Here is a 21,916-nt window from a genome sequence, read left to right as displayed (position 1 = left end):
GAGTGCGTGAGTGAGTGAGAGTGAGTGGGTGAGTGAGTGAGTGGATGAGTGAGTGGGTGAGTGAGTGGATGGGTGAGTGAGTGGGTGAGTGCGTGAGTGAGTGAGTGGGTGAGTGAGTGAGTGGGTGAGTGAATGAGTGAGTGAGTCTGTAAACACCAGTAAATAGCGCTGGAACCAAACACGTGATTTTGATGAAACTTGATCACAATCTTCATCACCCAAGATGTACCAAAGTTTGTTCACGGCATTAAAAATATCGGGGTCTGGGGGGCGGTTTTCGGGGGGGGGGGTTGAGTGACTGTTGCTCCTGATCCAGGTGAGATTCAGGACCCAACGGTCCTATTTTTTATTTCATTTTCCACCAGGGGTAATATAAGCGTGTTCCTGCAGTAAAATTTCCATGCTGCTCTCGAGTTTTGGTATTTTGTATGCTTCCTTTACTTTTTTCTTTATTTTACTGTAGAGGCAGGAAAATTACTCTGTAATCCCATAACACACCACGTCTGGTGATCCTAAGTTTGCCATAACCAAAATATAGTTTTTGTTTTTATATGCCCGACAAATGTGCGCTGTGTATACCCAGGAGCACAGAACCAATGCTCCACTGTTCTTGATTTGTCTAGTTTGTAGATATTGAGTGTGTGCTTGATTGTTGTTTGCATTGATTGAATAATGTAAACAATCATCATGTGAATAAACGAATGAAAATAATCATAGAAGGACATTTGGCATTTGCAAAAGAAGGAAATGCCATATTGTCCAAGTTTGGAACTGAAAGTTTGAGGTGAGGTATTGGTGGAGATCTCCAAAGGCAGGTGTCATCTGGGTTACCTAGCTGTCGATCAGTCTATTTGTTTGCATTATAACGTGAAAACGCTTTGGTGTACAAAGTTGAAATCTTTCACTTCTTGATTGGGAGTCGAGGAAGTATGGTTAAAATGTTATTGCAATTCTGCATTTGCTTAAGGAAGGTTTCATGTTAATATCGGAGGTCAATAAAGGGGTTACTTACTCTCTTCATATGTCGTAAACTACGAGGGCACCATGTAGAGCACATACCTCCACCAGGCTGAACAGTCTACGTCATGTATCTCACCGACAGACCGGATCTGGATGTGGACCTCAACCAAAATCTAATCGGCTTGTTTTTGTCACCGAACCAACTCATCCACAACTTTTTCAGATATCTAATGGGTTCAGATATCTCAGAATTACACTTTTTCAGCTATATGCCGTTTTTCACACCATCTCTCAATGTTGAAGAATCACTTAAAACATTTTTTTATTATTCTTTTATCGGAATTCAGATCTTCACCAAAATCGACACCACCGGTCAAAAGTTTTAGAACACCTCAATTTTTCCAGTTTTATTCAAATTTACGCAGTTTAATGTCTCAATGTACTCTGAAATTAAGCAGAGAACAAATAAACAATTAGAGATAAAAAAGAAATCAGAGAATAATTTTGTTTAACAAAAATTCAAACCAGCTCGACGGGGTTTAAGTCTGGAGACTGTGCTGGACATTCCATGATTTGAAGCCTACCGTCTTGTTCTTTTCCTCGAAGGTAGTTTTGACATCGCCTCGAGGGGTGTTTAGGATCATTATCTTGCTGTAGAATGAACCCCTGACCAACGAGGCGTATACCAGATGGTATTGCATGGCACTGCAAAATGCTGTGGTAGCCCTTCGGTTCAGGGTGCCAGTCACTCTGTGCAAGTCGCCGACTCTGGGTCCAGCAAAAGAGCCCCAGACCGTCACGCTTCCTCCTCCATGTTTGACAGTTGGTGTCACACACTGAAGAACCATCCTTTCGCCTGCTCAACAGCGTACAAAAACCGTGCGTGATGAACCAAAGATTTCAAATTTTGATTCATCGGTCCATAAGACCTTCTTCCAGTCTTCAGTAGTCCACTGGCGGTGCTTCATGGCCCAGGCAAGCCTCTTTTTCTAGTCTCTTTTTTCTAGCCTTTTGTAGCCTCTTTTTCTTATTTTGCCATCTTAGCAATGGCTTTCTTACTGCCACGCGACCTGTCAAACCTGCATCTCGAAGTCTTCTCTTCACAGTTGAAACTGAGACTTGCTTACTTCGACCAGTGTTAAGCTGTGCTTGAAGCTGTTGTCCTGTGAGCCGCCTATCACGCAAGCTGTTGACTCTCAGAAACTTGTCTTCTGATTCTGTTGCGGCTTTGGGTTTGCAGACATCTTCCTGTCAGTTTCCTCCAGTTTCCAATGTACTACTTCCTGCAGTGCAATATTTTCCAAATAATGCTTCAGAGGATGTAATAACAGTCTGTTCCAATACTGCTTTTATACAGACAGGGGGTTTGTAATCAAGTAATCATCAGAGGTTGCGACACCTGCAGGAATTGTTTGCATCAACTTTCAAGGCTTAATTTACTTACATTGCTGCAAAACAGCTGTAAGTTGTGAACCCATTACTTGTTCCCTGAAGAAGGCCTTTTTTTTTTAACAATATAACTGTGCAATTTACATTATTTTACCGTTTTTGATAATCTAAACTTTTTTTTAACCTCGAGCAATTTACTGCTTACCTTTGTACCATTTCAAGTTATTCACTGGACTTGAATTGCTTAAATTTCAATAAAAACTGGAAAAATTGAGGTGTTCTAAAACTTTTGACCGGTATTGTAAATCAATTCTTCCTTGTCACACACCCAACTCATCCACAAAATTCTGTCCGAATCCATCCACAACTTTTTGAGATATCCTGCTCACAAACAAACAAGCGGACAATCAAAAAGACCGTCTGGGGTGAAAACATAAGCCCCGTCCTCCTTCGATGGCGGAAGTAATGACCTGAAATGTACCAAATTTCTCTGTCATACATCCCAAGAATGCAAATTGAAGTAACTTGAAGTTTTCCACATGTCATGACAGAAGCACATTTGGCATGCAAACGGAGTAATTCCATTTGTTGATTGTGCGGAGCATTACAAAGGTTGAAGTAAACCAATCGTTCTCGACCTTATCCAGTGTATCTCCACAAGGCTACGGCCAACAAGCAGGAAATGTATTGAATCTCTGTCTCGTTGTTGAGAGTTTTGATTGTGCTTTTGGGTTTGAGTTTGCAGAAGTCTCGCACTCATCAGGCTGTTAACATCTCTTTCATTTTTACGATCTTTGTGGGATGATTGAAGTGCCTTGTTTGTTTGGAAACCCGAGCTAGGTACCTGCACTTTTTGTTTCTTCATCACCTATTTTCTCATGTTTAACAGTCCAGCCCACCCCTTCCCTCTCTCAATCTCTGCCTATCGCCTTTTATTTCTGGGCAGTGTGCCTGTGGATTTTATGCTGTATACTTTACCTTATTCAAACTATCTAATATAATTGCCTGTTGTTTGCTCAGCAAAACAATTAGACCACCAAAGGCCATCTGCCCACTGTAGGAATTGCACAGGCCATGGAACCGTGGGAACTTGCTTTTGCAGAGCTTGTGCTATGATGTCCTTTTGTTCTCCGAGTATCGTGCAAGGACACGATAGCAGACTTGGGTCTATCGCACCAGCTGGGAGTGTCGGTCAGGTTATCGAACCCGTGCAGTGAATCGTAGGGTGGGCGACATCTCTGAGCACCGCTGACCCCCCGATTGTGCCATGCTCTAATTGGATAGACGATGATGGTCCTTGATTCAAATGATGGTGCCTCGTAATTTTGCTCTGGTTATCGTGTTACTGAAAACGAGGCTCTGTGCAAATTCTGGAAACCCTTGTGTCTAAAATTCCTAGCACAGCATATGTGGTTCTTGTGTTTCCATACATGAAAGGTCAAACAATGATGCCTTTGAATGTTACGCGCATTCCTTGCACTGATGCTGTAAAACAGGAAAACGTTAACCTGCCTCCCATTCATTCAGTCTTTTTTGTGTTGGTCGCTTTACCTGGCACGTTCTTGTTATTCATTTCCAGATGATCCATGCTCTGCATTTACCTCTGTGCAGTCTAACCATGCATTGGTTGAGCTTGGGAGCTTATGTTTTCCTTTTTACCTCCACCACCGAAGGTGGATGGAGGTTATGTTTTCACCCCTGCATAGCTGCCTGTCTGTTTGTCTGTGAGCAGGATATTTCAAAAAGGTTATGGACGGATTCAGCCAAAACTTGGGGGACACCGGACTGGTTGGTTGTGTCACAAGGACCAATTGATTATGACAAATAATCAATTGACAAATTTGTCAAGGTTATGACAAATGTAGTTGGATGAGTTGGCTCGGTGACAAGAACAAGCCAATTCGATTTTGGTTCCGGTCAGGATCCAGATTCGGCCTATCATTGGATTGTGGGTACATGATTGCCATGGGGCCCGCAAGGCTAACCCCCGCTATAGCGGGGAAAATCGCCTTAAAAAAATTTGGATTGTGGGTACAAAACATAAACTGTTTAGCCTAGCGGAAGTATGCACTCCGCCAAGTGCCGTTCTAGTTCTTTTCTTTATTGCTGGGTTTTATTTACTGAAAAGCTGAAGCAGTCAATGTTAGCTCTTTGGTGCATGTTGTTCCCAAGAGTTCCCCATTCACTGTGGCAAATAGGCAAATGCAAAGAAATGGGCAAAGACGAGCAAAATAAATAGGAAAATCGCACCAGCTGGGCTGATCCAGCGACTTCCGCTCCCGGTTTAGCCAGCGATGTTTCGTTTTTTTCGAAGCAGTCCACGCTCTCCACGCTATCGAAGTTAAGTAATTGTTCCCATTTGTATTTTTGTCAAAACTGTATTTATTTTACGGGTGTACCTACAGTGTGTCCCAAGGAAGATTATCGGTGTAAATCGTTCATACCTGTATAAAATTGTCGGTTATTTTGTGCCGCGTTTTTTGTGGATTAGTACTTTGTTTCCTACCTTGAGGCTTTGTTTTTCTCTCAGCGGTCGATTGTGGTCCATTTACTTTCGTTCTCAGTTTTTCCAGGTCTTTTCACCCCATATTTCCTTATTTAAAATCTTAACTCGAGAAACAAAAAAAACAAAAAAAAACATTTCCTTCCTTGTTCTTATTTGTTGTGCTAATTCGTTTATTCGTTGTTCTTATTCGTTCGTTCGTTTTTCGACCACGTGTTTCACCCCCATTCCACCAGATAGTTTTCACTGTTTAATTTTAAACTGTTTAAACTTTCCCCTGAAGTGCTGTATTCTGTCGTATATTATAACACTTTTTTCTTCTTCTTCTTTAAAAGGGTGCTTTCGACTTGCTCACCAAATCTGTTCATTCCAAAAAATAATTCCATCCCTTACAGTTCCTCCTTACTACATTCCCTAAACTCACCTGCACTCCATCCCCCCTCCAGCGTTTTCAAATGTATATCTGACTCGAAGATCACAATAAACTCATTTTGCAATAAATGTTCGTTTCCCATGAATCGTACGACATTTTCTAAAATCCAAACTCTCCCCTCCCCTCATAATCTTCCCCCTCACCCCTCCCCTCCTAAACTCCCTCCTCACCTCTCCCCTTCAAATCTCCCCACCCTCCTTTTTTCTCCAAATCCCCCTTCTAACCCCTCCTCCTCAAAGCACCCTCCCCGCTTCTTCTCCCCTCCAACTCTCACCTCCATTTCCCCCAACCTTCTTCCTCGCTCTGCCTCCCCACCCTCTCAAACAACACCTCACTTTGCCTCACCCAATCACCATCAAACCTTTTGTCCGCCCATCCTTCCCTTTCTCCTGGCGATTCTGAAATCTCTGACACACTTTCAACAGCTCTCATTACCTCTTCCTCCTCTTCCACATCTTACCCTACCCCCCCCCCCCACCACCCCCTGCTCTGTATCCGATGCTCCCCCTTCCTCTTCATTAACGGTATGGACCTCAAATCCGGGGCCTTCACTCAAACTTGACAGATCTCTCCATACAGGTTGCTTCTGACAATCCAGACTTGATCTGCTCAACAGAAACTTTCCTCCATCATGATGTCTCCGATTCCTTAAAATCTCTCCCGGGTTTCTCCCTCCTCCGGTATGATAGACCTGAGCCTCGTCCTGGAGGTGGGGTTGCTATCATTATCAAAAACTCTCTTCCTCACCCTCCCTGCACTGCACTCTCTCCACCTCACCCACAGGAGTACCTCTGGCTACGGCTTCCCCTTCGCTTCCACCTTTTGTGCATATGTGTGTTGTACCGTCCTCCAAACAGTGATGACTCCGTCTCGCTGTCTGATAATATGGACCAACTTCTATCTACTCATCCCAACTCCCTCTTCCTCATATGTGGTGATTTCAATTGTCACCATGCCAGTTGGCTGGGTGTGGGTACCTCTCTCACCAGCCATGGCTCCTCAGCAAAGGACTTCTGCGACTCATTGGGACTGACACAATCTGTCAATTTCCCGACCCGAATCTCAGTCAACGGCGCATCTTCTCTTGTAGACTTGGTTATGACTAACTTCCTTGCAAATGTCTGCTGCTCTTCTTCTGCTCCAATCGGCTCATCGGATCATGTGCTTGTTGAAGTGGACATCTCTCCGACCATTCTCAGGGAGCCTCCTCAGTGTCGACAAGTCTGGCAATTCACTCAGGCCAACTGGCACGGTCTTCAAGCAGCCATCAATCATCTGGACTGGTCTCCCATCTCTACCGCCTCTGACATCAACTCATCCTGTGATTTCTTCTAAAGTAAATTGCTCTCTCTCATGCACAGATTTATCCCATCTCGTCTTCAGTTGTCATACCCTTCCTCCCACCTGTGGTACACGGAATCTTGTGGTGAGGTAGTTGCCCAGAAACAACTTGCCTCCGCCTCCTGAAAAGCAAATCCAACAGAAGGCAATCTCTTTTCCTTTCACAAAGCCCGAAACCAGTGTGGGTCCACCCTCAGAGGGCCAGGAAACAATATCTCTCCGTTCTCAAGACTAAACTCTCAAACCTGTCTCCCTCTTCCAAATCCTGGTGGCATCTGGTCAAATCTGTTTCTGGTGTTTGTTCCGCCTCAATCCCCTCCCTTTCCTCAAACGGCTACACAGCTGACTCCGCACATGAAAAAGCTGAATGCCTCAACTCTGCGTTTGCCTCAAAAACTTGTTTCCCAAACCCATCCCTCTCTGTAATGACCGTACCCAGTCGTACCCAGCTGCTCCTGACCTTTTCTCCTGACAAGGTGGAGAGGTTTCTGTCAATCCTCGACTCTGATTGTGCAACTGGACCAGACAGCATCAGCCCACGGGTCCTAAAATCCTGCTCTGCCTCTCTTTCACTCCCTATCTCTGTTCTCTTCACCCTCTCTTTTGCTCAAGGTCATCTGCCATCAGCTTGAAAATCAGCCAACATCACCGCTTTACATTAAAAAGGTGCAAAAACAGATCCTTGCAAATACAGACCAATCGGCCTTCTCCCAATTATCAGCAAAGTCATGGAATCCATCATTGCTTCAAATATCAAATCTTTCCTCTTCTCCAATGGCTTGATCTCTGATCATCAATTTGGATTCAGACCAGGTCACTTGACTCTGGACATGCTGCTTCTGCTGTCTCAACAATGGATGGAGGTCCTCAATGCCAAACAGGAAATTAGAGCTGTCTCCCTTGTCATATCACGTGCTTTCGATACGGTCTGGCACCCCGCTCTGCTCACTAAACTCTCCTCCTATGGTATCCATGGAAATCTCCACGCATGGCTTGCGGACTTCCTCTCTAGTCGTAGTCAACGTGTGGCCCTGAATGGGTTCTCTCATCTCCCCTTCCTGTTGAGGCTGGAGTTCCCCAAGGCAGTGTTCTGGGCCCTGTGCTTTTTCTGGTCTTCATCAATGATCTCTCTGACTCTATTGAAAATCCTCTCTATCTCTTTGATGATGACTCCACTCTCTGCCGCTCCATTCCTCATCCCTCAGATCGGCAGTCTGCACTCTGCAGCCTCCTCACTCTCTGCAGACCTGGACAAAATCACAGACTGGTCAAACAAGTGGAACATGTCTTTCAATCCTGACAAATCTCACACTTACTATGTCTCTCCGAAAAGACCGACTGGACAACCCTCCCATCTACTTTCTGAGCAATCCTCTCCAAGAAGTTCTGTCACTCAAGCTGTTGGGTCTCACTATCTGCCATGAACTTTCCTGGGAAAACCACATTTCCAATCTGGCCTCCAAAGCCAGTCGCCGACTGGGCATCCTTCATCGTGCGAAATCCTTCCTTGGCACACCTGAGCTCCTCACCACATAAAAGGCTTTCATCCGCAGCTCAATGGAATACTGTTCCCCCCTCTAGGCCGGTGCTCCTGCCTCACACCTAGCTCAGCTTCACGCTGTTGAAACCAAAGCTTTCAGAATTATTGGAATCTCCTGCGATGAAGCTAACTCCGAGGGCCTTTCACTCACTCAGGCAGGTTGGTGGTCTTTCTGTCTTCTACCGACTCCTCTCCGGCCTTTCTCCCTCAGCTCTCTCTGGGCTCTGTCCCCAAAGTATTCCTACAGGTCCACAAGATCTGCCTGCAACCCTCTTGTGGTTAAACTGCCAAAATCAAGACTCTCTGCTCACCTTCACTCCTTCATTCCTCTTTTCTCCCGCCTCTGGAACAAACTCCCTCATTCTCTTCAATCCCATTCCTTCCTCCAGGTCTTTAAAACAGCTGTTCACCACCATCTCTTATCTTCCCCCTTCCATAACCTTGATCTTTTCTACCCCCGCTAATTCACCCCAGATACTCTTTTTTGAAATACCAACTTCTTTCCTTGATGTCCTTGCAGTGTCCTTGTGTTTAATACTTCACCCCCCACGCCTCCTCCCCCAAGCCCTCTCCCTCCCACAGATCTCCCGATGTCCCTGCTCAAATGTTGTGTTTTGGTGCTTCCCCATCTCTCCCCATCTTGTCTACCGCTCCCCTTATTTTTTGTTTTAAGTGTCTGTTTGGTTTTTTGTGTGATTAATGTTTGCTCTTTCATGGGCCTCAATCTTGTGTACAAAAATAAAAAGAAATAGGAAAAGCCGAGAAATGAACAAAACGATTTCGAATTACCCTTTATAATCCGTTCAAATTACCCTTTAGAACCCCTTATAATTACCCTTTAGAACCCTTTTAAATAACCCTTTAGAACCCTTTTGAATTACCCTTTAGAACCCTTTTGAATTACCCTTTAGAACCCTTTGGAAGAACCCTTTAGAATTACACTTTAAAATGACCCCTTGGAATTACCCTTTAGAATTACCCTTTGGAATTACCCCTTGGAATTACCCATGAGAAACCATTAGAATTACCCTTTAGAACCCATTAGAATTACCCTTTAGAACCCATTAGAATTACCCTTTAGAACCCATTAGAATTACCCTTTAGAATTACACTTTAGAATTACACTTTAGAACCCTTTAGAATTACCCATTAGAATTACCCTTTAGAACCCATTAGAATTACCCTTTAGAATTACCCTTTAGAATTACACTTTAGATTTACACTTTAGAATTACACTTTAGAATTACACTTTAGAATTACCCTTTAGAAAGCATTAGCCTTTAGAAACCATTATAATTACCCTATGGAAACAATTAGAACTACTCTTTAGAACCCTTTATAATTACCCTTGAGAACCCTTTAGAATTACCCTTTGTAATTATCCTTTTGAACCCCTTTAGAATTACCCTTTAGAACCCATTAGAATTACCCTCAAGAACCAATTAGAATTACCCTTTAGAGCCCATTAGAATTACCCTCAAGAACCAATTAGAATTACCCTTTGGAACGCATTAGAATTACCCTTTTGAATTACCCTTTCAGACCCTCTGGAATTACACTTTAGAATTAAACACGGAGGGATAGAAAATTTTCTTCTGCTTCATTTTGACGGACAGAAGAACATAGCCAACTAGAACGGCACTCAGTAGAGAGCATCCATCCATCCGTCCATTCCTCCACCAGGTGAACAGTTTACGTTTCGTATCCCAGAGTAGACTAGAAAATCACAATACAGACATTTAATCAAAATCATCCGTCCACAACTTTTTGATATATCCTGCTATGTGTCGTTTTTGGCCCTAGCTCCCAATGGTGAAGAATCACTTAAAATATAAATAATTCTCATATCAGAATCCATATTCAGATCTTCACCAAAATCGAATCGAATCATCCTTGTCAGACACCCAACCGGTCGGTCCACCAAGTTTCGTCCAAATCCGTCCACAACTTTTTGAGATATCTTGTTCACAAACAGACAGACAGACAAACAGACAGACATGGTGAAAACATAACCTCCATCCACCTTTGAAGGCGGAGGTAAATATTGAAGTGGCTTCACCACTTGAAAATTGTCTCACCACCGAACTCCCACCACTACTTTCACTCTGAGAGAAGGAGAATGAATACACGATGTGTCAGAGTAACTATTATTTCTCTGTTTTGCCATTAACATATGTGAGTCTTAGCTTTCTCTCGTGCCCCATGCTGTCTCTTGTGTCCTATGCTGTCTCCCGTGCCCCATGCTGTCTCCCGTGCCCCATGCTTTCTCTCGTGCTCCATGCTGGCTCTCGTGCCCCATGCTGTCTCTTGTGTCCTATGCTGTCTCCCGTGCCCCATGCTGTCTCCCGTGCCCCATGCTGTCTCTCGTGCCCCATGCTGTCTCTCGTGCCCTAAGCTGTCTCTCGTGCCCCAAGCTGTCTCTCGTGCCCCAAGCTGTCTCTCGTTCCCCCATGCTGTCTTTCGTGCCCCATGCTGTCTCTCGTGTCCCAAGCTGTCTCTCGTGCCCCAAGCTGTCTCTCGTGCCCCGTGCTGTCTCTCGTGCCCCAAGCTGTCTCTCGTGCCCCAAGCTGTCTCGTTCCCCATGCTGTCTCTCGTGCCCCGTGCTGTCTCTCGTGCCCCAAGCTGTCTCTCGTGCCCCAAGCTGTCTCTCGTTCCCCATGCTGTCTCTCGTGCCCCCATGCTGTCTCTCATGTCCCAAGCTGTCTCTCGTGCCCCAAGCTGTCTGTCGTGCCCCAAGCTGTCACTCATGCCCCAAGCTGTCTCTCGTGCCCCATGCTGTCTCTCGTGCCCCAAGCTGTCTCTCGTGCCCCAAGCTGTCTGTCGTGCCCCAAGCTGTCGCTCGTGCCCCAAGCTGTCTCTCGTGTCGCAAGCTGTCTCTCGTGCCCCATGCTGTCTCCCGTGCCCCATGCTGTCTCTCGTGCCCCATGCTGTCTCTCGTGCCCCATGCTGTCTCTCGTGCCCCAAGCTGTCTCTCGTGCCCCATGCTGTCTCCCGTGTCCCATGCTGTCTCTCGTGCCCCAAGCTGTCTCTCGTGCCCCATGTTGTCTCTCGTGCCCCATGTTGTCTCACGTGCCCCATGCTGTCTCTCGTGCCCCATGCTGTCTCCCGTGCCCCATGCTGTCTCTCGTGCCCCGAGCTGTCTCTCGTGCCCCAAGCTGTCTCTCGTGCCCCAAGCTGTCTCTCGTGCCCCAAGCTGTCTCTCGTGCCCCAAGCTGTGTCTCGTGCCCCAAGCTGTCTCTCGTGTCGCAAGCTGTCTCTCGTGTCCCATGCTGTCTCCCGTGCCCCATGCTGTCTCTCGTGCCCCATGCTGTCTCTCGTGCCCCATGCTGTCTCTCGTGCCCCCAAGCTGTCTCTCGTGCCACAAGCTGTCTCTCGTGCCCGATGCTGTCTCCCGTGCCCCATGCTGTTTCTCGTGCCCCAAGCTGTCTCTCGTGCCCCATGCTGTCTCCCGTGCCCCATGCTGTCTCCCGTGCCCCAAGCTGTCTCTCGTGCCCCATGCTGTCTCTCGTGCCCCATGCTGTCTCTCGTGCCCCAAGCTGTGTCTCGTGCCCCGTGCTGTCTCTCATGCCCAAGCTGTCTCTCGTGCCCCAAGCTGTCTCTCGTGCCCCAAGCTGTCTCTCGTTCCCCCATGCTGTCTTTCGTGCCCCACGCTGTCTCTCGTGTCCCAAGCTGTCTCTCGTGCCCCGTGCTGTCTCTCGTGCCCCGTGCTGTCTCTCGTGCCCCAAGCTGTCTCTCGTGCCCCAAGCTGTCTCGTTCCCCATGCTGTCTTTCGTGCCCCATGCTGTCTCTCGTGCCCCGTGCTGTCTCTCGTGCCCCAAGCTGTCTCTCGTGCCCCAAGCTGTCTCTCGTTCCCTATGCTGTCTCTCGTGCCCCATGCTGTCTCTCGTGCCCCAAGCTGTGTCTCATGCCCCAAGCTGTCTCTCCTGCCCCGTGCTGTCTCTCGTGCCCCAAGCTGTCTCTCGTGCCCCAAGCTGTCTCTCGTGCCCCAAGCTGTCTCTCGTTCCCCCATGCTGTCTTTCGTGCCCCATGCTGTCTCTCGTGTCCCAAGCTGTCTCTCGTGCCCCAAGCTGTCTCTCGTGCCCCGTGCTGTCTCTCGTGCCCCAAGCTGTCTCTCGTGCCCCAAGCTGTCTCTCGTTCCCCATGCTGTCTTTCGTGCCCCATGCTGTCTCTCGTGCCCCGTGCTGTCTCTCGTGCCCCAAGCTGTCTCTCGTGCCCCAAGCTGTCTCTCGTTCCCCATGCTGTCTTTCGTGCCCCATGCTGTCTCTCGTGTCCCAAGCTGTCTCTCGTGTCCTTGTGTAATGAGCGCTAAACGTGCTTGCCACATATGCACTTGCATGACACAAAAAGCTGGCACCGAGCTGCTTTTATTTCCTCACCTGCCAACCTCTCTGCTCACCAGCATGAACCTGAAAAGTTTATGCGGACATGATCACCTTTTCTTTCCTGGACACCTATGCCTTCATCGATTGAGTCGCGTTGCGAACTGGTTTATTACCAGCCAGCGTGCATTGTGGGTAATGCTAATTGATGTCCTTGGAGTTGGAGTGCTTGCCAAGCTCTAACCAATGGGATTCCTGTTTAAGTGCCTTCGTGCATTGTCTGCATCCACTGCTCACCCTGCAGCGGCAAATTGCACCCACACTGACGTGCTGGCATCGTTTTGATGCAAATGTGACGATTTGCAAAGGGACGACAGATAAGAAACAAAGAGCTCTGTTGGTGAGTTTCTTGCAGGTAAGTTGTTAAGGTATTCACAGGAAGCTTTGCACAAAGGAATGAAAGATGCAAGTTCTTTTTTTTTGAAGTGTCTTCATCTTTTAAAGCTTTGTGCAGGTTATTGACGTTGCATCTCATTTATGCTCCACTGCTCCCTCTCCACATGCCTCTGAGGGGGCACCTGCTTCCACAAAGCTTGGAATTACCATTCATGGGTGCATTTTGATATTATGTGACACAGAGTCCAATACTGCTGTCATTTGTGATGTATATTGTCCAAAACGCTCGTTGTTGTCTGCTTATCGATACGGAGAGGGCAATCGGCCATTTTAAGATGCATCTTGAACAGAAAAGATGAACGGATTTGCACAACGAGTCCTTCGGTCTAAGATATCGGAAAGATTACATGTTGCACAGACATTGTACACCATATATAATATATATATATATATAATTATGAGCATGTGTACGTTGCGTGGCAAACCGGTTGAACCTCGTGCAGCTGCCGCACATTTCCCTGCTGCTGTGCACATCGGTGCCCTGCTGGACGTGGCCCCATTACCCACCCCTCCACACGTCCCGGCTTTGCCAGCGTCACGACTGCGCATCCAAATTGGCCAGCTGAGGCAGCCGGTTGCTAGAGCGCCGTGGACCGGTGCCAGCATTAACTCCTGGGCAAGGCACTAACACCACGATAACGCGACTTTCCATCATCCCAGAGAAAGCCGCCGTTCTAATGCTTTCAGACCGGCTGAGTTTGTCGGAAATGGCAGCGGATGGAGAAGATGCGATACCGCTGTGCAAGCTGAGTAACGAGTGGGAGTAAGACAACACCACGCGTCACCTTAACATGACCTTTGTGTACATACGCAGGACCTTGACCCAAGCACGCCCTCTGTAAAAAGCCATTAATTATCAACATGAGACAGATGTCCTTTGGCATTGGCACCGTGGAATAAGGAATCCCTTATCTCATTTGCCAGATGGGGAATGTTAAGACATCAGCACTAAAACCTTGTGCCAGGATGAGGCTTTTTTGTGTGCCATTAGTAGGGAATTAGTGGGATCCGCTGTGAACACGCAATACGCACACACCTGTGCTTGTTAGCACATGAGGACCAATTATGAACATTTTTGTTCTGCAGTACGTTAAGTAATGTTAATTAGATAACCTGAGAAACTAGTTAAGTACCCTCGTCGACTTGCAACTAGCAATGTCTTCCAGCTCTCTCCGCAAAGTCATACCTGTATACATACATATATATTATATATATATATACACACACACAACTCCATCATGGGGATATGGTAATAGCATGACTATACATACAAACATATTCTTACGGATCTCGGTTTCGGCACTCCCCTTACCGAGGGGGGTTTAAACCCCTCGTCTTTTAAGCTGGCCGTCCGAGTCCTGGAACTATCTCGCTCCTTTGAGGGATGAGATTGGCCAGGGTGATTGGTCAAGGATTTCCCAAATACCTTCACCAATCTCTCTGCAAAGCAGGGAAATGAGTCCCCGCTCGAACCGCGGATGTAATGGTCGATTGCCGAGCGGTTTAGCAACCCGCAGCTCGAGCCGTTAACAAAGGACTAAACCCGACTACAGTGGTTGGCCGAATCGTGCCACAGGTACTCAATGGGAAGAAGGGACTAAAGCGACCGGATGAGAGGAAAACCCAAAGAATAAGAAGTAACAGGTGTAATTTATTAATTATATACAAAACCAAAACCAAAGAAGAAACGAAAGGGATTGTACAGTGAAGAGGAAGAAGCAGAACACAGGGCAGTCAATACAGTCTTACTCTACGATCCCAGACAAACATACGCACTCACACGGGGATTGTAGCTGGTAGGGTGGAAGGTCCAGGCAATGGGGTCCAGGCTCCGGTCCCGCGGGCGAAAACCCGGCAGGCAGCTTCACGCGTATCGTTCAACCGCGAGCGGACCTTACGTATAGCGGGGGGACTGGGATGCTCCGTATGTAATAAATGAATGGCTTTGCCAAACGCACCCTCTCCAAGGTTCTCTTATAACGCCTTTGCAATGAGCGCCGCCGTATAGTTCTTTCGCCACGGCCGTGTGCACGCGAGTCCTGTTCAAGAGCGCCGCCGTATAGTTCTTTCGCCAGAGACGTCTCCGCGCAGTTCTTTCAAAAGGAGCCCGTCGAAAGAAGTCCGTCCAAGGGCTTTTCGCGCGCTCTTTTATAACGCGAGCCAAGATTACTATGCACTCCTCCGAAACCATGCCCGCCACCGAGCTCCCCTCAGCCCTGGTTGGCTCGCCGAAAGGGCCACGCCTCGGTCTCGGCGCTCCGCCCCCTTCTTCTCCGGCTTGACCGCGTGCGTAATGGCGTTTGAATGCAGCGAACGCTGCTGGCAAGCAAAGTAACACAATTTGGAGAGAGAGCGAGCAAAATGGACGGAATGGGGCCTATCTTATTTAATTAATGCAACGCAGATTCAACTATTGGGAACAGATCCTTAACTGAAACACATAATAATGAAAAACTACAGAGAGGTCCTATGGGTCTCTACGTGTTGTACATGGACTAACTCGGGTGCGATCTTTAATAAAGCCAATTGATGGGGATATTTACAGGGGATCATTTATAAGGGAAACATTTACTAAAATTTACTAGTGAAGGTTATAAAAACCGTAACACAGCACCCGTCTTTCCTCTAGGGCCGTCCCGGCCCGAAATAACTTTACTTAATGTGACACTCAGATGTAGTAGCCTTCTACTATTAACCTTACCCTTGAGTGCGACAGTTTTAAAACAACTAAGTATATCCCGCCTGCTACGTTGCATCCTACCTAACAGACTCACGCCCACAGAATAACCGAATTGCGGAATGGTCTTCAAACTATACATATACGGTGGGGAGCATTATTTACAAAACACTATTGGTATTTACAATTCGAACCCAGGACCTGTCATTTTGGGAGACAAAAATATATTTTGCAAGAGGAAGGAGCATTCACTGCACTGCACCAATACACCATACTCACATGCCCGGGGATGCACAATTGATATTGCAGTGCACCCCCGAGCACAAGAGCATTACAAATCACCAAAGCACCAATCAGCACCAAAGCACCAAAAACACACAAAGCACCATCCAGTGCTCATTTCACACATTTCAACAAAACAAACTGATGACCTGGTTCTTGTCAGCTCCTGCTCTGCTGGCCGATGCTTCCTGATGTTGTCTTGTTCTTTGCTTGCGGCCTATTTGAAATAATAAAAAGGCACACAACGCATCCACTTTTTATTTATGGCCAACAGGGGCCAACTAAGGGTGGTCCACCTGTATGGCAAAGGGGGCCACCTCACCGTGGTCCACAAGCAACTCTTCTCTGGCCATCATGGCCGGTCCCAGCAGAGGGGCCAGGCCCCAACACGTGGGGTCCATCAGTGTGGTGCTTGGCCACAAAAAAGTGTGGTCCATAAAGTGGTGCTCGGTCACAAGTCGTGTGGTCCATAAGGTGGTGTACCGTTCCAGGCAGGCTGTGCAGCGGCGGCTCGGGCACACAAGTGCGGCTACCTGCGCACTACCCCTCCCCCCCCCCCCCCCGGACCCAAAATAAACAAGCCGTGAGTGGGGAAGGAAAGACACAGCAAGCATCGGGGCAAGGTCACAAGGGTACACATCAAAACAAGGCAATGCAAGGTGAGGTGCGCATGGGAGCGAGCGGAGAAAGCTCGTCCCTACCGTACGTCACCCCCCCCCCCCCCCCCCGGTCACCTACCCTACCATTGCCCTTACCCCGTATTTACACAAAATCTACACATTTACAAATTCGTCACTACTGTCTCGTCTTCCCCATATGTCCCCTAATCCAAATTGGTTACCAATCCCTCTAATCCAAATTCGCCATCAAGCCCAATTTCTCATCAATTCCTCCTAAGGAGGAAGAGATGGAACAACAAGTACAATGTCACCCCCACGTCATGATGTGTCTCACCATTCCAAAACATTTGCAACAACAACAACAAAAAAACATGGTGTGGAGTCATATCATCACCTCAGGTGAGTGGCTGCAGATGGTGCAAAGAGATTTCAATCCTAACTATACTCTAAATGACATTAACACTCTTACTCTACCTGGGGTCTTTCCCTGCCAAACCATTGGCCATCTTACACTATATGGTTCTAAGAACCGAACTCCCATTGACCAACTGTGGTGCTCACCAATTTGGGGTCTCACTCCCCCGATTCAACTCCCTGTGCCCTTGCACAATTTCAGGGCTGGGTCGTGTGGCTCACCAGCAGGTCTACTCATCTGCACACCTCCGCCACTGCAGTTGCCTCCCGAGCTTGCCTAGCTCCTCTCCCTAACCTATCTACCTGGGGAAGGCCCTTTGGCGCTCTCACCCGACTACCGCCCTCTCTGGCGCCGGGCTACCCGGATCCTTCCCTGGATCCTCGGCCCCATTGGACACTCTACTGGCTCCCAGAGCCTACCTGTGGCCTCACCTGGCTGACATCCTAACCGTGGCGGAGCGCCCATTTAACCATACACACACTAACAAGCCACACGCCCAGCCAATTCACTCCACTAATGCACCCATCCAAACACCATTCTACCACACGCACCACAGATGCCAATATCCACCACAATTTACCTATACCCTCTACCTACTTTTAAACTATCCTCCCTGGGTACTCGTGAAAGGGGTCCATCTTCCCCATCTGCTCCTTTCGCACCAACCACTCCACTCCACATATTCCACACTATTCACTCCACACCACCCATTCCATACTCCATTCCATCGATTCCATACTCCATTCACTCCATACTCCATTCACTCCAGACCATCTATTCCATACTAGCTATTCCACTCAACCATTCTCCATACACCTGTGCTTCACCTGCACACCTGTGCCCACACAGCTGGTGTCACCTGCACACCTGGTGGCACTTGCACCCATCTCTCCTCCAGGACCATTCATTAAATACAACTCACAATCCCACCTTTCACCATACTCTGCTCAATGCACAATCATGCCAATCATCATGCTTACCACAAATAACTTTCTGCACACACACTGCATCATCTAAGCTGACTACTCCCTTCTGAAACTCGAGCCCCCCGTCCCCCCATCCCCGTCTTCCCTTATACTAAGCGCTCCCACGTCGTTATAATCCACTAATCTGCCACGTCCCCTCTACAGGTACAATGTCGCTACTTAACCTTACAGTTACCTATGTCATTTCTAGATCTCTAACATTTTATCCTAACCCTCCCGGGCTAGTTTACACAGCCAAAACCCCATAAACTCTTGCTCATGTGCCCTGGACGGATGGGAGGGATGGCAGAGTTGCCATCCCTCCACATCGGGCATCTCCCATTATCAATTTTGCCCATCCAATTTTTGCCAATCAAATTTGCCAATCATTGCTGCCAATCATTTTTTGCCCATCAAATTTGCCAATCATATTCACTATCCCCAATTTCGAATCACTAGTAATTCCATATCAATTTCAAACAATAACACTATCAATTTCACTGCTACCATCAATCGTCCATTGAACTACGAGCCTCTCGGTGCGTCAATGCATTTTCAAAGCTCGGCTTCGCAAAGCCGCGCAATGCATACAGGTGGTTTGGTCGCCTGCAGGTTGGGTCCGTCCGGCATTCGATTCAGGGGAGGAGGTTTGGTTGGGCCAAGGTTCAAAGCACCATCCCGGCGCGGGGCCTTTCACTCCCCTGAGCGGTGGGCCAACCTTGCCCGGGTGGAACGCCGCCACCACAAGGGGGCGGCATTCCGACCCATCCTACCTTCCCCCGAACCGGGCTGGTTGCCTTGCCCGGCAAAGCGCGGACTCGATCGTGCAGGGCGGGGCCCGGCCCGAATCGTGCACGACGCTCCGAACAGGAGCGACGTGACACCGATCCCCGCCGGCTCCCGCAATACACAAAGCCCGGCACGGACCGAGGGCTCGCGTCGGCTAAACGTCGGCCTAACCGCTGCCCCGTTTAACGTCGATGCCTTACTCGCATGCTCACACGCATATGCGACCCCTTTTGCACTCTCCACACATCCAGGTGTCTCCATACACTCTGCACATTTCGTCACCGCACCCTCTCTCCGTGCACACCACCCAGGCACACTTATTTCGCTCACAGACTTTGTTACACACCTGACCACCGCACACCTCCTCGCACACCTTGGCGCACACTCGTCGTTCGCACACTTTTCCTCCGTTATGTCCTCCGTAACACTCACCACGGGTGTGCACTCTTCTGCACACCCAATCATCACCGCACACTCTCGCGCCAACTCTTGCGCACACTCTCCGGTTACATCCTCTGTAACACTCCCCATCACGCGCTCCGATGTGCTCTCCCGCACACGCGCCACAACCAACTCAGGTGTGCCTCCTCGCACCTGCTCCTCATCCATCTCACTCTCCGTATCACGCGCATCACGCATACACTCCGACATGCATTCTCGCTCGCACTCGGTTTCACTTCCATACTTTGTAACACACTCACTCTTTGATGCACACTTTTTTCTCACACACATGCCATTTTCTCTCACACAGCGCACCACGGACCTTTTACGAGCGCCTGGGTTACGCCTTGATCCCAATCGCGCGAAAATTCTTTTCGCGGCAAACACCTTCCCGCAAAACCTCTTAGCACCATATATCACCTTACTCACCTGGGCGCTTCTTCCTCCTCGCTCCAACACCACCTGCAAAGTTTCCATTTGGTTAATAAGCACAGCATCACAATGTGAATCCAGACTTTGTGCATTATCCACCTCTCCCTTCAATTCCTGGGCTACCTCCGTCGTCTTTTCAATTTCAATTTCGACTATTTGTTCGGTTTCTTTGCCAATTTGAATTAATTCTTTTCCTTTATCTCCTTTTCCTTCGACGACCGCTGGCTCTAATAAAATTTTCTCTTCTACCTCGGCGGTCGCCGGGTTTCCCATACCCTGGGTCGCGATCTCTATACCCGTCCAGTTACCTGCGCCTTGCTCCAACTCGCTTCTCCCGCGCTCCTCGAGTCACGCCACCTCGTCGCGCACCGATGCGCCTCTCCCGCCCGACCTGCTGTCTATGTCTCTCCCCAATGCTTTTATCTGGCCACCCACTCTGTCCTCAAACCCCGTTAACCCGTTCTTCATTCTTTTCACTTGATTTTCCCAAGTGTCCATCTTGCTTTTCACCCTCGTTCATTTGGCTACTCGCGTCCTCCAATTGGGCCCCTAATCCTCCCAATTTACCTTCTAGCCCCCCAAATTTACTGTCTAATCCCCCCAAGTTGACTTCTAGCCCCCCAAATTTACTGTCTAATCCACCCAAGTTGACTTCTAGGCCCCCAATTTGGCTCCCCAATTGCTCACCCATTCTATCCATTTTTGCATCCAGTTGGGTCAGGAATAATCTGAGGTCAAACCCGATTTGCTCAGCGGACCCAGCTGCCACCGCGGGCTCGGCCTCCGCGGCGCTGCCATTTTGTGCTGCCGCGACCAAGTGCGAGGCGCCGCCATCTTGTGCACCTGCAACCCCCGCTACCGCACCTTCCTCAACCTCCTCCTCTATCTCCCCCATCTCCTCCCTGGGGTCCTGGGTCGCCTCTAACCCCTCATTCTCCCCTACCGGCACCCGATCGCCTTGATCATCCATGGCACGATTTAAATTTAGGATATTATAATAAAATTTTGGCCGCTCCAAATCTTGACCAAATTTTTTAGATGTTAAAAATTTGGTTCGGGTCCAATCCCACTCCTGATACCAATTGTTACGGATCTCGGTTTCGGCACTCCCCTTACCGAGGGGGGTTTAATCCCCTCGTCTTTTAAGCTGGCCGTCCGAGTCCTGGAACTATCTCGCTCCTTTGCGGGATGAGATTGGCCAGGGTGATTGGTCAAGGATTTCCCAAATACCTTCACCAATCTCTCCGCAAAGCAGGGAAATGAGTCCCCGCTCGAACCGCGGATGTGATGGTAGATTGCCGAGCGGTTTAGCAACCCGCGGCTCGAGCCGTTAACAAAGGACTAAACCCGACTATAGCGGTTGGCCGAATCGTGCCACAGGTACTCAATGGGAAGAAGGGACTAAAGCGACCGGATGAGAGGAAAACCCAAAGAATAAGAAGTAACAGGTGTAATTTATTAATTATATGCAAAACCAAAACCAAAGAAGAAACGAAAGGGAATGTACACTGAAGAGGAAGAAGCAGAACAACAGGCAGTCTTAATACAGTCTTACTCTACAACCCCAGACAAACATACGCACTCACACGGGGATTGTAGCTGGTAGGGTGGAAGGTCCAGGTGGATGGTCCAGGCAATGGGGTCCAGGCTCCGGTCCCGCGGGCGAAAACCCGGCAGGCAGCTTCACGCGTATCGTTCAACCGCGAGCGGACCTTACGTATAGCAGGGGGACTGGGATGCTCCGTATGTAATAAATGAATGGCTTTGCCAAACGCACCCTCTCCGACTTTCTCTTATAACGCCTTTGCAATGAGCGCCGCCGTATAGTTCTTTCGCCAGAGACGTCTCCGCGCAGTTCTTTCAAAAGGAGCCCGTCAAAAGAAGTCCGTCCAAGGGCTTTTCGCGCGCTCTTTTATAACGCGAGCCAAGATTACTACGTGCTCCTCCGAAACCACGCCCGCCACCGAGCTCACCTCAGCCCTGGTTGGCTCGCCGAAAGGGCCACGCCTCGGTCTCGGCGCTCCGCCCCCTTCTTCTCCGGCTTGACCGCGTGCGTAATGGCGTTTGAATGCAGCGAACGCTGCTGGCAAGCAAAGTAACACAATTTGGAGAGAGAGCGAGCAAAATGGACGGAATGGGGCCTATCTTATTTAATTAATGCAACACAGATTCAACTATTGGGAACAGATCCTTAACTGAAACACATAATAATGAAAAACTACAGAGAGGTCCTCTGGTTCTCTACGTGTTGTACATGGACTAACTAGGGTGCGATCTTTAATAAAGCCAATTGATGGGGATATTTACAGGGGATCATTTATAAGGGAAACATTTACTAAAATTTACTAGTGAAG

At 48.4% G+C, this 21,916-nt stretch overlaps 2 protein-coding genes across 3 annotated transcripts in view; both read left to right on the top strand.

Annotated features, from left to right (window-relative positions):
* LOC137435670 (ral GTPase-activating protein subunit alpha-1) overlaps window positions 1-21,916 on the top strand; it is a 532,061-nt gene that overhangs the window by 464,956 nt on the left and 45,189 nt on the right. The gene's annotated exons all lie outside the window — the stretch shown is intronic.
* The window catches only part of LOC144893579 (uncharacterized), a 31,031-nt gene continuing 21,808 nt past the window's right edge, over window positions 12,694-21,916 (top strand). The window contains exon 1 of the mRNA XM_078784062.1: window positions 12,694-12,900. Within this exon, the coding sequence (XP_078640188.1) occupies window positions 12,694-12,900 (207 nt within the window). The remainder of the gene's footprint in view (window positions 12,901-21,916) is intronic.

This window comes from Myxine glutinosa, chromosome 9 (assembly GCF_964187855.1).
Source record: "Myxine glutinosa chromosome 9, kmMyxGlut1.1, whole genome shotgun sequence".
NCBI classification, from domain to species: domain Eukaryota; kingdom Metazoa; phylum Chordata; class Myxini; order Myxiniformes; family Myxinidae; genus Myxine; species Myxine glutinosa.
This window is presented reverse-complemented; position numbering and strand designations above follow the sequence as displayed.